Source organism: Hemitrygon akajei, unplaced genomic scaffold (genome assembly GCF_048418815.1).
Source record: "Hemitrygon akajei unplaced genomic scaffold, sHemAka1.3 Scf000127, whole genome shotgun sequence".
Lineage (NCBI taxonomy): Eukaryota > Metazoa > Chordata > Chondrichthyes > Myliobatiformes > Dasyatidae > Hemitrygon > Hemitrygon akajei.
This window is the reverse complement of record NW_027332013.1, coordinates 1,147,837-1,163,988: the sequence shown is the minus strand read 5'-3', so window position 1 is coordinate 1,163,988 and position 16,152 is coordinate 1,147,837. Positions and strand designations below refer to the sequence as shown.

At 43.8% G+C, this 16,152-nt stretch overlaps 1 protein-coding gene across 1 annotated transcript in view; it reads right to left on the bottom strand.

Annotated features, from left to right (window-relative positions):
• LOC140723701 (zinc-binding protein A33-like) overlaps positions 1-16,152 on the bottom strand; it is a 187,425-nt gene that overhangs the window by 19,561 nt on the left and 151,712 nt on the right. The window contains exon 7 of the mRNA XM_073038257.1: positions 2,107-2,608. Within this exon, the coding sequence (XP_072894358.1) occupies positions 2,107-2,608 (502 nt within the window). The remainder of the gene's footprint in view (positions 1-2,106; positions 2,609-16,152) is intronic.

The window sequence follows — 16,152 nt, the reverse complement described above, 5'->3', positions numbered from 1 at the left end:
TCCTGGCAGGAACATGCAAACTCTGCACCCTCAAAATTTCACATTTGGAGGCCTTCCACTTACTGAACACATCCTTGTCAGGGGAAAAAAACTTACCCCAATCCACTCTTCCTAGATCTTTTTTCATTTCCACACAATTAGCCCTTCTGCTATTTAGAACCTCAACTCGAGGACCAGACCCATCCTTATCCGTAATTAACTTGAAACTGATGACATTATGGTCACTGGACCCAAAATGTTCGCCTACACATACTTCTGTCACCTGACTGTCTGGTTTCCTAATAGGAGATCAAGTATTGCATCCACTCTCGTAGGTACCTCTATATATTGATTTAGAAAACTTTCCTGAAAACATTTCACAAACTCCAAGCCATCGAGCCCTATTACAGTTTTTTGGAGTCCCAGTCAATATGTGGAAAGTTAAAATCCCCTACTATTACAACTTCCTGTTTCTTACATCGGTCTACTATTTTTTTTATTAGTTTTTTTATGCATTTTCTACATCGCTACAGATAGAAAAAAAACCCAAATCAAAATGAAGAAAATTAATACAGTGCAAAAATAAACATACAATAATAATATAATACAAAAAAGATAATTGAGAAAGCACCCAAATTGAAGACATGTAAAATTAGTATCCTCCCCAAGCCCCGTAACAAAAAAAACTGCAGTCCAACCACAACTCCAGTCCATAAATCAGGACATTCAAACCCCCAAAACTGTAAATACACTTAAAAACAGAAAATAATAATGCCTACTACCAAAAAAAAGAGCTGAAAGCAAGGGACCGAAAAAAAAACCTTAGTTAAGAGGAAGGGTATGAAAGTAGGTCTACTATCTTTATACAGATTTGCTCCTCCAATTCTCTCTGACTATTGGGCGGTCTATAATACACCCCTATTAGTGTGGTCACACCTTTCCCGTTCCTCAGCTCCACTCATATGGCCTCTGTAGACAAGCCCTCCGGGCTGTCCTGTCTACGCACAGCTGTGATATTTTCCCGGACTAGTAATGCCACTCCTCCCCCTTTCATCCCTCTTCCTCTATCACGTCTGAAACAACGAATATTTCTATCATGTTTAAACCTTAGGTGGGAGGTTATCATTTTGTAATAATGTATTAAAAATAAATTATAAATTCTACCAATGAGAATTACAAATTCTCTTACTGAAGGATGCATATTCAAAATAATATCCAACAAATCAGATTCTTGCATATATGGAAACTGAGATAATTATTTTTGTAAAAAATGTCTAACCTGAAGATATTGCAGTAAGTGTGTATGAGAGTGTATTTGCTAATTAACTCTTCAAAAGTCATCAATCGAGCATCACAAAATAAATGATAATAAAAATTAAAAAATCTCCAAAAAAAAAACAGATCCCCTTAATCACTAAAGTTTAAAGAAGTTTGGGAGAGAGAACTTAATATGACCTTTGTTAATGAAGATGGTCAATTCTTCTTTAATATGTGCCAATCAGTGTTTAATTCAATTTAAAATTGTTCACTGTTACTATTTAACAAAGGAGAGACTGTCCAAAATATTTCCTAACATAGACAATTATTGCGATAGGTGTAAAACTGAAGTACCCACTTTTTCACATATGTTCTGGTCATGTTCTTCATCAAAATCTTTTTAGAAATCTTTATTTTCTACAATTTCTAAAGTTCTGAAAATTAATTTACAACCTAATGTACAAACCTTTGATTTCTGTCTATACATGCAGTCCTCATATGACCTTTATCCTCCTCCACCTCACTATCTGCTCTAACACTCTGGTTCCCCTCCCACTGCAAATCTAGATTAACCCCCCCCCCCCCCACCCGAGCAGCACTGGCAAATCTACCTGCAAGGATGTTAGTCCCCTTCCAGTTCAGGGGCAAACAGTCCCGTCGGAACAGGCCCCACCTTCCCGGGAACAAAGCCCAATTGTCCAGATACATGAAGCCCTCCCTCCTGCACCATCTCCTTAGTCACGTATTTAGCTGCACTCTCCGCACATTTATATTTACAGGGACTTTACTCCTGACGCCGGTCCCGGGACCCGACCCGTTTACAGACCCGGAGCGGAACCGGAGCAGATTCTCAGCCACTGGTTTTCATACCAGGTCGCGACGAAAGGATAAAGTTTCCCCGTGAATTTATACCCAGTGAAGGTGTGGAGATGGGAGTTGGTCTCCGCGTTGTAAAATGAAACTGTCCCGGACTCGTAACTGAGATAAACTCCCACCCTCCCGGGGATGGGACCGGCAGGGAGACGGGACTCCGGGGAGGTGAGATCACCGAACACGTCACAATCCCGATATAACACGTCACCAAACCGCCTGATGACCCAGATTCCGCTCTCCGGACTCAGACTGACCCGTCCCTCCCTCTTCACAGACTCTGCGGCGACTCCCAGCCACCAGACCCGATTCCCCGTCACCTCCACCTCCCAGTAATGTCTCCCCGATGTGAATTCCTCCGATCCCAGCACACATTCCCAGTCTGTGAATCTCTTCCCGGTGTCGGGGAGATTCCTCCAGATCCCGGTATATCTCACACTCTTCCGATCCTCAGACACCTCGAGCTCCGGACCCGCCGTTTCCACATCCAGGGTGACAGACACTGGGGTGGGGGGGGGTGGGGAGAAGCAGAGAATTAGAGAGTCCCCGCGGATGGGGGGGGGGGGAGACTGGGACAGCGCGGCCCCAGGGATCGGGGGGAGACTCGGGCAGCGGGGACCCGGGGATCGGGGAGATACTCGGACAGCGCGGCCCCAGGGATCGGGAGGAGACTCGGGCAGCGCGGCCCCGGGGATCGGGAGGAGACTCGGACTGCGCTGCCCCGGGGATCGGGGGGAGACTCGGACAGCGCGGCCCCGGGGATCGGGAGGAGACTCGGGCAGCGCGGCCCCGGGGATCGGGAGGAGAATCGGGCAGCGCGGCCCCGGGGATCGGGAGGAGACTCGGGCAGAGCGGCCCTGGGGATCGGGGGATCGGGAGGAGACTCGGGCAGCGCGGCCCCGGGGATCGGGGGGAGACTCGGGCAGCGCTGCCCCGGGGATCGGGGGGAGACTCGGGCAGCGCGGCCTCGGGTATCGGGAGGAGACTCGGGCAGCGCGACCCTGGGGATGGGGGGGGGGGGAGACTCGGGTAGCGCTGCCCCGGGGATGGGGGGGGGAGACTCGGACAGCGCGACCCTGGGGATGGGGCGGGGGAGACTCGGGCAGCGCTGCCCCGGGGATGGGGGGGGGGGGAGACTCGGGCAGCGCTGCCCCGGGGATGGGGGGGGGGGGAGACTCGGGCAGCGCGACCCTGGGGATGGGGGGGGGGAGACTCGGACAGCGCGGCCCTGGGGATCGGGGGGAGGCTCGGGCAGCGCGGCCCTGGGGATCGGGGGGAGACTCGGACAGCGCGGCCCCGGGGATCGGGAGGAGACTCGGACAGCGCTGCCCCGGGGATCGGGGGGAGACTCGGGCAGCGCGGCCCCGGGGATCGGGGGGAGACTCGGACAGCGCGGCCCTGGGGATCGGGGGGGGGGGGAGACTCGGGCAGCGCGGCCCCGGGGATCGGGGGGAGACTCGGACAGCGCGGCCCCGGGGATCGGGGGGAGACTCGGGCAGCGCGGCCCCGGGGATCGGGGGGAGACTCGGGCAGCGCGGCCTCGGGTATCGGGGGCAGACTTGGGCAGCGCGGCCCCGGGGATCGGGAGGAGACTCGGACAGCGCGGCCCCGGGGATCGGGAGGAGACTCGGACAGCGCTGCCCCGGGGATCGGGAGGAGACTCGGGCAGCGCGGCCCTGGGGATCGGGGGGGGGCGGGGGGACTCGGACAGCGCTGCCCCGGGGATCGGGAGGAGACTCGGGCAGCGCGGCCCTGGGGATCGGGGGGGGCGGGGGGACTCGGACAGCGCTGCCCCGGGGATCGGGGGGAGACTCGGACAGCGCGGCCCCGGGGATCGGGAGGAGACTCGGGCAGCGCGGCCTCGGGTATCGGGGGGAGACTCGGACAGCGCTGCCCCGGGGATCGGGGGGAGACTCGGACAGCGCGGCCCCGGGGATCGGGAGGAGACTCGGACAGCGCGGCCCCGGGGATCGGGAGGAGACTCGGACAGCGCGGCCTCGGGTATCGGGAGGAGACTCGGGCAGCGCGGCCCTGGGGATCGGGGGGGGGGGAGGGGGGACTCGGACAGCGCTGCCCCGGGGATCGGGGGGAGACTCGGACAGCGCGGCCCCGGGGTTCGGGAGGAGACTCGGGCAGCGCGGCCTCGGGTATCGGGGGCAGACTCGGGTAGCGCGGCCCCGGGGATCGGGGGGAGACTCGGGCAGCTCGGCACCGGGGATCGGGGGGGGGGAGACTCGGGCGGCGGGGCCCCGGGGATCGGGGTGGGGGGGAGACTCGGGCAGCTCGGCCTCGGGTATCGGGGGGAGACTCAGGCGACGCGGCCCCGGGGATCGGAGGGAGACTCGGACAGCGCGGCCCCGGGGATCGGGGGGTTTTCCGCTGGACGGAGAGCAGAGAGACCCCTGGCCTTGACTCCTCAGACAGGGGAAACATCCTCCCTCACTCTTGCCTGTTGACCCCTGAAAGAATTTTGTGTTTCCATGAGATCTCCTCTCATTCTAAACAAGGAACAGAGAACATAGAACAGTACAGCACAGGAACAGGCACTTCATTCAATGTTAACATTCATTTGTGAGTGTGAAGTGGGGCAGTGTGATGGGTTGAGACAGTAAAGGAGGTGATAATGGGAACCAGTAGGGGAGAGATGAATGGCAGATTGAAACAGGAGGGGGAGGGGTGGAAAGCCTGTGGGTGAACTGTGTGTGTAGACGTAATGAGAAGCTGGAAGGGGCAAAGATGGCAGATGGGGATGACTTTGTCCCCTTTCCCACAACCCCATCCCTCGCAGCCCCTCATTAGGACAGGGGATGAATTTGCAGGAACCCTGAAGCAACACAGGTCTTGATGAAGTGTTTCAGTCTAAACCGTGGACTGTTTACTCTTTTCCATAGAAACTTCCCGGCCTGCTGTTCCCCCAACAATTTGTGTGTGTTACTTTAATTTTCAAATAGGTTACAGAAAGAAAAAAAACCTTCCCCCTCTCCCCAACATCCCGATAGAAAAAAAAGAAGAAAAAATAAATAAATAAAGAAAGAATGCCTGTATATGGGAAGATCCCCACATGCTCCATGGAGTTCATAATAGCTTTAATATGTATATTTATTTCTTTCCCCAGATAACCAATAATTTTATCTTCGGAGCACCTATATATTTAATCCTATTTTTTGTAAATAAGGGCGCCAAATTTTCAGAAATATTTCATATTTATCTCTTAAATTATAAGTAATTTTTTCAGATGGAATGCAGCTAAGAATTTCATTCTTCCGACGATCTATACTTAAGTATGAATCCGATTTCCAAGTAACTGCAATAGCCTTTTTTGCTACTGCCAATGCAATTTTTATGAATTCTTTCTGATGTTTATTCAATTTGGATTTGGATTTTATCCCTTCAATATCGCCTTGTAAAAACAATATTGGATTGTGTGGAAGTTGTATTCCAATAATTTGTTCCAGTAAAACTCTTAAATTTGTCCAAAAAGGTTGAATTTTAGAACAAGACCAAGTACAGTGTAAAAAATTACCAATTTCTTGATTACATCGAAAACATTGATCAGATAAATTTGAGTTTAATCTATTTATTTTTTGTGGCGTAATATATATTTGATGTAAAAAGTTATATAGTACTAATCTTAGTTGAACATTTATTGTATTTGTCATACTGTCAAGACATAATCTTGACCAACTTGTTTCATCAATTTTAATATTCAAATCAGTTTCCCAATTTTGTCTTGACTTATGAATTCCTTGTTTAATTGCCTGTTTTTGAATCAAATTATACATACCAGAAATATTTTTTTAAATTTTTCCTTTATGAATTAAAGTTACTATTTCATTAGGTTTCAGCAATAACATTGTTTGACCCAGTTTACCTCTTAAATAAGTCCTTAATTGGAAATAACAGAAAAGAGTGTTATTTGATATTTTATATTTATTCTTTAATTGGACAAATGACAATAATATACCTCCTTCAAAACAGTCTCCTATATATCTAATCCCTTTGTGAAACCAATTATATAAAAGTTGATTATACATTGTAAAAGGGATAAGTTTATTTTGAATTAAAGGTCTCTTTGCTAATAAAGATTTCTTTATCTCATCATCAACATTTATCTTATTCCATAAATCAATCAAATGTTTTAGTATAGGAGATTCTTTCTTTTCCCGTATCCATTTAGATTCCCATTTATATATAAAATCTTCTGGTATATTTTCTCCTATTTTGTCTAATTCTATTCTAATCCATGCTGGTTTATCTTCATCAAGAAAAGATGCAATAAATGTAAGTTGATTTGCTTTGTAATAATTCTTAAAATTTGGTAATTGTAACCCTCCTAGGTCAAATTTCCATGTCAATTTTTCCAACGATATTCTTGACATCTTACCTTTCCAAAGGAATTTCCTCACACATTTATTTAACTCTTTAAAAAATTTCTTTGAAAATTGTATTGGTAATGTTTGGAATAAATATTGTAATCTAGGGAATATATTCATTTTTACAGCATTGACTCTACCTATTAATGTTATTGGTAACATCATCCATTTATCAAGATCCTCTTGAATTTTTTTCAATAGTGGCAAATAATTTAATTTATATAAATTCTTTATATCATTATCAACTCTTATACCTAAATATTTTATACTATTTATTGGCCATCTAAATAGAGTTATTAATCGACATTGACTGTAATCTCCTTCAGTAAGTGGTAGAATTTCACTTTTATCCCAATTCATTTTGTACCCTGATATTTTCCCATATTCTTCCAATCTAGAAGATAATTTACGCAACGAATGTAATTGGTTAGTTAGATAAATCAGAACATCATCAGCAAATAAGCTAATCTTATATTCCTCCAGATTAACTCTGAAACCCGCAATATCTGAGTCAGTTCTAATTAATTCAGCTAATGGTTCTATCGCCAACACAAGTAAAGCAGGTGATAATGGACAACCTTGACTAGTTGACCTTGTTAACTGAAATTATGTTGAAATTTGGCCATTTGTCACCACTTTAGCTTTGGGGTTAGTATTTAAGGTTTTAATCCATTTTATAAAAGATACTCCTAATCCATATTTTTCCAATATCTTAGATAAAAAATCCCATTCCAATCTATCAAATGTTTTTTCTGCATCCAAAGCAACTGCTACACTGATTTCTTCCCTCTTTTGTGCCAAATGAATTATGCTAAGTAACCGATTTACATTATCTGCCAATTGTCTATTTTTAATAAATCCTGTTTGGTCCATGTGTATTAATTTTGGTAAGTATTTAGATAATCTGTTAGATAAAATCTTTGCTATTATTTTATAATCCGTGTTCAACAAAGAAATAGGTCTATATGATGTTGGTTTTAAAAGATCTGTCTTTTTTTGGCAATACTATTAAAATAGCTGTCGAAAAAGATTCTGGAAGTTTATGCGTTCTTTCCGCTTGGTGTATTAGCTCCATAAAAGGAGGAATTAATAAATCTTTAAACTTTTTGTAAAATTCAGGCGGAAAACCATCTTCCGCTGGAGATTTATTACTCTGAAGTGATCCTAGAGCTTCTTCGACCTCTTTTAATGTAAAAGGCACATCTAATCCCTTCTGTTCTTCCAAATTAAATTTTGGGAGAGTTATTTGTGATAAAAACCTTTCTATCTCAACAATATCATTTTGTGATTCTGATTGATACAATTCAGAATAAAAAAATTTAAAAGTTTATAAAGGTTTATAAATATTTTTTTTTACAATTGTTCTAATTGCATTTATCGTTTTGGAAGCCTGGTCTGTTTTTAACTGCCAAGCAAGAATCTTGTGTGATCTTTCACCTAGTTCATAATATCTCTGTTTAGTTCTCATAATTGCTTTTTTCTGTTCGGTATGTCTGAAGTGTATTATATTATAGTTTCTTATTAACAAGTTGTCTTTGTTTTTCTTCTGTCATATATCTTTGAGATTCTTTTTCTAATTTTGTAATCTCTTCTTCCAATTGATCTATTTCTACCATATATTCCTTCTTAATTTTAGAAGTATAACTTATTATCTGGCCTCTCAAATATGCCTTCATCGCTTCCCATAGTATAAATTTATCATCAACTGAATGTGAGTTTGTATCTAAAAAAACTTGAATCTGTTTTTTCATAAAATCACAAAAATCTTGATGTTTTAATAATATTGAATTAAATCTCCATCTTTAAATCGATTTCTCCTTATCCATCATTATCATTGTCATTATCAAGAGGGAATGATCTGACAATATTCTTGCTTTATATTCCATATTTTTCACTCTGTCTTGAATATTTGTTGATAGTAAGAAAAAATCTATCCTTGAATAAGTTTTATGTCTAGTTGAATAAAATGAATAATCTCTTTCTCTTGGGTTAATTCTTCTCCATTTATCAATGAAATTTAAATCTTTCATCAATGATAAAGTTAATTTTACTACTTTTGGTTTTGTAACAACCTTTGTTGACCTATCTAAAACTGGGTCTAGACAAAAGTTAAATTCTCCACCTATTAATATTTTATCCTGTGCGTCAGCCAAATTCAAAAAAGCCTCCTGTATAAATTTGATATCGTTTTCATTTGGTGCATAAATATTCATAAGAGTCCATAGTTCTGAAAAGATTTGACAATGTATAATTACATATCTTCCTGCAGAATCAATTAATACATTTTGTATTTTAATTGGTAAAGTTTTGTTGACCAAAATTGCAACTCCCCTCGCTTTTGAATTAAATGAAGCTGCTATAACATTTCCGACCCAATCTCTCTTTAATTTCTGATGTTCTATCTCTGTTATAGGTGTTTCTTGTATAAAAGCTATATCTATTTTCATTTTCTTAATGTATGTTAAAATTCTTTTTCTTTTCACCGGTCCATTAAGCCCATTAACATTAAAACTTAAAAAAATCAGTAAATTAGCCATTATGTTTAACGTGGTTACTCCAGTCTATAATAATACATAATATTTCAACTCTCATAGTACCTTGGTGAATTATTTTAAAATTCTCCATGTTGCTATGTGTCTCCCCTCCGATCATCCAGGCAAAGAAAGAAAGAAAGATAAAAGAAAAATAAAACCCCTGCTAATTTTGTGAATAAAAAAAACACAACATTACCCCCCTCCGTAGTGCGGGTCATGGCAAACGCCATGATTACACACGTGAATCCCGTAGCGATCGATCTGAAGTTCCCTCAGCTCCCCCGTATCATGAAAAAAGTATATATAAGAAAAAATAATATCACTACTCTCGATTAATATTTCTCAAATTTTTACTTTTCTCCCCCTGTATCATATAATTAAAAGTATATTTAAATATTCTTCTGTCCTTAATGTCCATCAACTCACTTCAGTGACCCTGTCTTCATCTTTAATCTGTTTCACATTTAAATCTTTACTGTGACAAGCGAATATTTGGGAGTTCTTGTGCAAACTCCTCTGCATCCCGATGATCAGTAAAAAATCTTCTTTTTCCTTCATCCAAAAAAATTATCAGTGTTGCTGAGTGGCGCAATATAAATTTATAACCCTTTTCCCATAAAACATTTTTCGCTGGCTTAAATCTGTTCTTTCTCTTCAAAAGGTCATAACTTATATCAGGATAGAAAAGAACTGCTTCCCCTTCTATCATCAATGGCTCATTTTTCTTTCTGGCATATTGGGCAGCCGCCTTCAGGATCTTTTCTTTATCTTGATATCTTAAGCATTTTATCAGATTGGTCGTGGGTTTTGATCTTAAAGCTCTGTGGACCCTTTCGATTTCAATCAACTGGGTTCCCTCTTCCATTTCCAAATTTTCCGGGATCCATTTTTCAAAAAATTTTATTGGATCTTCTCCCTCTATCCCTTCTTTTAAGACCAACAATTTTAATATTATTTCGTCTACTAAAATTTTCAAGCACGTCTGTTTTTTCCAACAGTCGTTTTCTTTCTGATGTCCAGGCAAGAGTATTATCCTCCATTTTCTTCACTCTCTCAATAGTGTCTCCCGTTATTTCTTCCAGGTTTTTAACTTCCTTGTCCATTTTCTCCAGTTTTTTCACCATTTTGTCAAACATAGCCTTCATATTTTTAATATCTTCTTGTATTATTTTAATTTTTTTAAATTCTTTTAATTCATGCATTATTTGCACCAAAGAAGGAACTCTTATGTGTCCGGAATAACTTCCACCTCCAATCTCTTCCTGTTGTTCTTCTTTTACCTCCTCATCTTCATCTGTATGTTCCAGAGATTCCGAATCCACCGCGGGTTCATTCTCACTTCCGCTTCCAATGGTAGCTGGGATTTGTAGTTCAATATCTGATGTTTGCGCATGCTCTTTCCTGCGCGCACGCGCAGTTCCTGTTGTTCCTTCTTGGAGACTGTTGATGCTGCGGGTGATTTCTGTTCTGTATCGCCAGATTGAGATGCACTTGAGTCCGAGGCTTCTTCATGGTGGCCGGCTCAACTTGTACTATCTGCAAAGTAATAGTTTTCTTCCTTGTCTGTTTAGGAGGCATATCTAAGGAAAATCCTGAGTAGTTTAGACGTAGTTTTTAGGAAATATTTACTAACTTTTCTTCACTTAAACATTAATTTATTAGTTTTTTTTTAGGGGAGAGCTGGATTTCCGCGTCTCGATCCCACGTCATCACGTGACGTCCCCCCCCCAACAATTTGTGTGTGTTACTCTGCTTTAAATATACTCAATTATTTGGCCTCCACAGCTGCCTGTGGCAAATTCACTATCCTGTGGATAAAGGAATTCCTCCTCATCTCTGTCCTAAATGGACATCCCTATAGTCGGAGGCTGTGCTTACCGTTCTCGACCCACCCACATCCTCCCAACATCAACTCTCTCCAGACAGGTGTCAGAGAGATCTGGCGAGACCCTTCATCAGGACCTGTGTAGCTTGGATTACCAGCATCTGCAGATTTTCTCCTGTTTGATTTTTAAAGCAGAAGTTAATAAGTAAACTTCTTGATTAGTCAGAGTCTCAAAACTTACGGGGAGGAAGCGGGAGAATAGGGTTGAGAGGGATAATAAATCAGCCATTCTTCTAAACTCCCATGAGTACAGGCCCAGAACCATCAAACACTCCTCATTTGTTAACTCTTTCATTCCCGGAATTATTCTTGTGAATCTTCTGGACCCCCTCCAATACCAGTACATGTTTTCCGATAGAAGGGACCCAAAACTGCTCACAATACTCCAAGTGTGGTCTGACCAATGCCTTATTAAAACCTCAGAAATACATCCTTGCTCTTGTACTCTAATCCTCTCGAAATGAAAGCAAACATTGAGTTTGCCAATCTTACCACTGACACAAACTGCAAGTTAACCTTCAGGTAATCCTGCACAAGGACACCCAAGTCCCTTTGCACCTCTGATTTTTGAATTTTGCCCTGTTTACAGAATTGTCTATGTCTTTATTCCTTCCACCAAAGTCGTACCTGCCTAAGTTTGTACCTGCCAAACTCTACCTGTGCTACAAGATCCTTATTACGTATACTGGTGCTTTCAAATAAGACCATAAGACAAAGCAGCAGAAGCCGGCCATTCGGCCCTTCGAATCTGCTCCGCCATTTTATCATGAGTTGATCCACTCTCCCATTTATTCCCACTCCCCCACCTTCTCACCATGACCTTTGATGCCCTGGCTACTCACATACCTATCAATCTCTGCTTTCAATACACCCAATGACCTGGCCTCCACTGCCGCAAGAAATTCACAGATTCACCACCCTCTGGTTAAAAAAAATTTCTTCACATCTCCGTTCTGAATGGTCGCCCTTCAATCCTTAAGTCATGCTCTCTCGTACTAGACTACCCCACCATGGGAAACAATTTGCCACATCCACTCTGTCCATGCCTTTTAACATTCGACATGTTTCTGTGAGGTTTCCCCTCCTTCTTCTAAACTCCACGGAGCGGTCAAATGTTCCTCACATGTTAACCCTCTCATTCCCGGAATCATTCTAGTGAATCTTCTCTGAACCCTCTCCAATGTCAAAACATCCTTTCTTAAATAAGGAGCCTAAAACTGCACACAGTATTCCAAGTGAGGTCTTACCAGTGCCTCAACATCACATCCCTGCTCCTATACTCTATTCCTCTAGAAATGAATGCCAACATTGCATTCGCCTTCTTCACCACCGACTCAACCTGGAGGTTAACCTTAAGGGTATCCTGCACGAGCACTCCCAAGTCCCGTTGCATTTCAGAACTTTGAATTCTCTCTCCATTTAAATAATAGTCTGCCCATTTATTTCTTCTAACAACATGCATGACCATACAATTTTCAACATTTTATTTCATTTGCCACTTCTTTGACCATTCTCCCAATCTATCCAAGTCTCTCTGCAGACTCTCTGTTTCCTCAGCACTACCGTCCCCTCCACCTATCTGTGTATCATCAGCAAACTTAGCCACAAAGCCATCTATTCCATAATCCAAATCGTTGATATACAACGTAAAAAGAAGCGGCCCCAACACGGACCCCTGTGGAACACCACGGGTAACTGACAGACAACCAGAATGGGATCTCTTTATTCCCACTCTCTGTTTCCTGCCTATCAGCCAACGCTCTATCGACGTACGTAACTTTCCCGTAATTCCATGGGCTCTTATCTTGTTTAGCAGCCTCATGTGAGGCACCTTGTCACAGGCCTTCTGAAAATCCAAATACACAACATCCACTGCATCTCCCTTGTCTAGCCTACTTGTAATCTCCTCAAAAAATTTCAATGGGTTTGTCAGACAGGATTTTCCTTTAAGGAAACCATGCTGAGTTTGGCCTATCTTGTCATATGCATCCAGGTACTCGGTAACCTCATCCTTGACAATTGACTCCAGAAACTTCCCAACCATTTCTCAAGCTAAAAGGTCTATAATTCACTTTTTGCTTCCTTGCTCCTTTCTTAAATACCAGAGTGGCATTTGCAATCTTCCACTCCTCCGGAACAATGCTAGAATCTATTGACTTTTGAAAGATCATTGCTAATGCCTCCGCGATCTCCACAGCTACTTCCTTCAAAACACAAGGGTGCATTCCATCTGGTCCTGGAGATTTATCTACCCTTAGACTATTCAGCTTCCTGAGTACTTTCTCTGTCGTAATTGTGACTGCGCACACTTCTCTTCCCTGGCACCCTTGAGTGTCCGGTGTACTGCTGATATCTTCCTCAGTGAGGATTCAGTTCCTCAGCCATCTCCTTATCTCCCATTACAATTTCTCCAGCATCATTTTCTATCGGTCCTGTATCCACTCTCACCTGTTTTTTATTCGTTATTTACTTGAAAAAGCTTTTAGTATCTTCTTTGATATTATTTGCTAGCTTCTTTTTATAGTTCATCTTTTTTCCTCTTAATGGCCTTCTTAGTTTCCTTTTGTAACCTTTTAAAAACTTCCCAATCCTCTGTCTTCCCACTAATTTTTGTTTCCTTGAATGCCCTCTCCTTTGCTTTTACTTTGTCTTTCACTTCTCTTGTCAGCCACGGTTGCATACTTTTTCCATTCGAAAATTTCTAACTTTTTGGAATATATCTGTCTTGCACCTTACTCACTTCTCGCATAAACTCCAGCCACTGCTGCTCTGCTGTCCTCTCGCTAGTGTCCCTTTCCAGTCAAATTTGGCCGGTTCCTCTCTCGTGCCACTGTAATTTCCTTTACTCCACTGAAGTACCGACACATCGGATTTCAGCTTCTCTTTCTCAAATTTCACAGTGAACTCAATCATGTTACGATCACTGCCTCCTAACGGTTCCTTCACCTCAATCTCTCTAATCACCTCTGGTTCATTACACAATATCCAATCCAGTACCTCTGATCCCCTAGTCGGCTCAACAACAAGCTGTTCAGAAAAGCCATCTCGTAGACATTCTACAAATTCTCTCTCTTGAGATCCATTGTCGACCTGATTTTCCCAATCCACTCGCATGTTAAAATCCCCCACAATTATCATAACACTGCCCTTCTGGCAAGCCTTTTCTATTTCCTGTTGTAATTTGTAGTCCACCTCACTGCAGCTGTTAGGAGGCCTGTAGATAACTGCCATCAGGGTCCTTTTACCCCTGCGATTTCTTAGCTCAACCCATAAAGATTCTTCCGATCCTACGTCACCTCTTTCTAATTTAATATCATTTCTTACCAATAAAGCCACGCCACCCCCTCTGCCTACCTGGCTATCCTTCCGATACACCGTGTATCCTTGGACGTTCAGCTCTCAGAGACATGCATCCTTTACCCACGTCTCAGTGATGGCCACACAATTATACCAGCCAATCTGTAGCTGTACGACAAGATCATCCACCTTATTCCTTATGCTGTGTGTATTTAAGTATAACACCTTAAGTCCAGTATTTGATACTTTTTGCATTGATTGCACTGCAACTCATCCCAGTGGCTGCAAATTTGCCCCATCACCTGCCTATCCTTCCTGACATCTTTACTACTCACTATCTTAGATTTATTTCTGTTTTCCCCCTCCTCTACTCCATCATTCGGGTTTCCCATCCCCCTGCCAAATTAGTTTAAACCCTCCCTAACAGCTCTATTAAACATTCCCGCTATGGTTCAGGTGTAACCCGTCCTTTTTGAACAGGTAATACTTCCCTCAGAAGAGATCCCAATGATCCAAGAATCTGAAGCCCTGCCCCCTGCACCAGTCTCTCAGCCACGCATTCATCAGCCTGATCCTACTATTCTTGCCCTCGCTAGCACGTGGCAGAGGTAGCAATTCTGAGATTACTACCCTGGAGGTCCTGCTTCTCAGCTTCCTTCCTAACTCCTGGAAATCTCTCTTCAGGACCTCCTCTCTTTTCCTCTCTATGTAATTGGTACCAACATGTACCAAGACAGCTGGCTGCTCGCCCTCTCCCTTCAGGATATTCTGGACCCGATTCGAGACATCCCGTACCCTGGCACCTGGGAGGCAGCACACCATGCGGGTATCTCTACCAGGCTCACAGAATCTCCGGTCCGTTCCCCTGACTATGGAATCCCCTATGACTACCGCATTCCTCTTCTCCTCCTTCCCTCCTGCACAACAGCGCCAGGCTCAGTGCCAGAGACCCGGTCACCGTGGCCGTCCCCTGTCAGGTCATCCCCCTCAACAGCATCTGAAACAATATACTTGTTGCTGAGGGGGGCAGCCACAGGGGTGCTCTCCACTATCCGGGCATTTCCCTTCCCTCTCCTGACAGTCACCCAGTTTTCTGACCCCTGTAGCCTAGGGATGACTACCTCCCTGTAGCTCCTGTCTATCACCTCACCATTTTCTCTAATAAGCAGTAGGTCATCAAGCTGCAGCTCCAGATCCCTAACACGGTCTCCGAGGAGCTGAATCTCGGTTCACCTGGTGCAGATGTGGCTATCAGGGAGGCTGGAGGTCTCCCAGGATTCCCACATCTGACACCCTGAACAAAGCACTAACCCTGCAGACATGCTACCTAATTCTACAGGAATGAAACAAAGAAAGATAGGTCAACTCACCCACTTACTTCGCCAAACACACGAACTTTTTAAACCATTAGCTAATGTGCCCTGCTGTTACCCCGTCCGTCCAGGCCGATTTGCCAAGGGGAGAAAAAGAGTCGGTGCCTCGCTCTCGCCTCTTCCCGTTACTGCCTAAGCCCGTTGAGCCAAAGCCCTACACTCTGCAGCCACCCACTCCGCTGCCCGCTGTATAGGGTGGTCATCTTTTTAAACTCTCCGCGCTGTCCTGCGCAGTCTCGCCGTTCTTGTACGCGAATTTTTTTACAGAACTGCCTTCCTTCAGAATTTAGCTCCCACGCCGCCCTTCTTGTCCCAATCTAAAAAAACACCTTCAGTCCTGTATTCATCAGCCTATTCCACACTGTCCACATGAAATTCAGCAAGGCCTTTGATGTCGATGATAGACCACACTTGGAGTATTGTCTGCATTTCCGGTTCCCGAATATCGGGAGGATATCATTACACTGGACAGGAGGCTTCAGGAGGATGTTACCTGGACTGGGGGCTTGGGTTAAAAGCAGAGAGTGGATAAGCTTGGGCTACTCAGCTGTAGTGTAGGATGTTCAGGTATGACCCCTTATCGA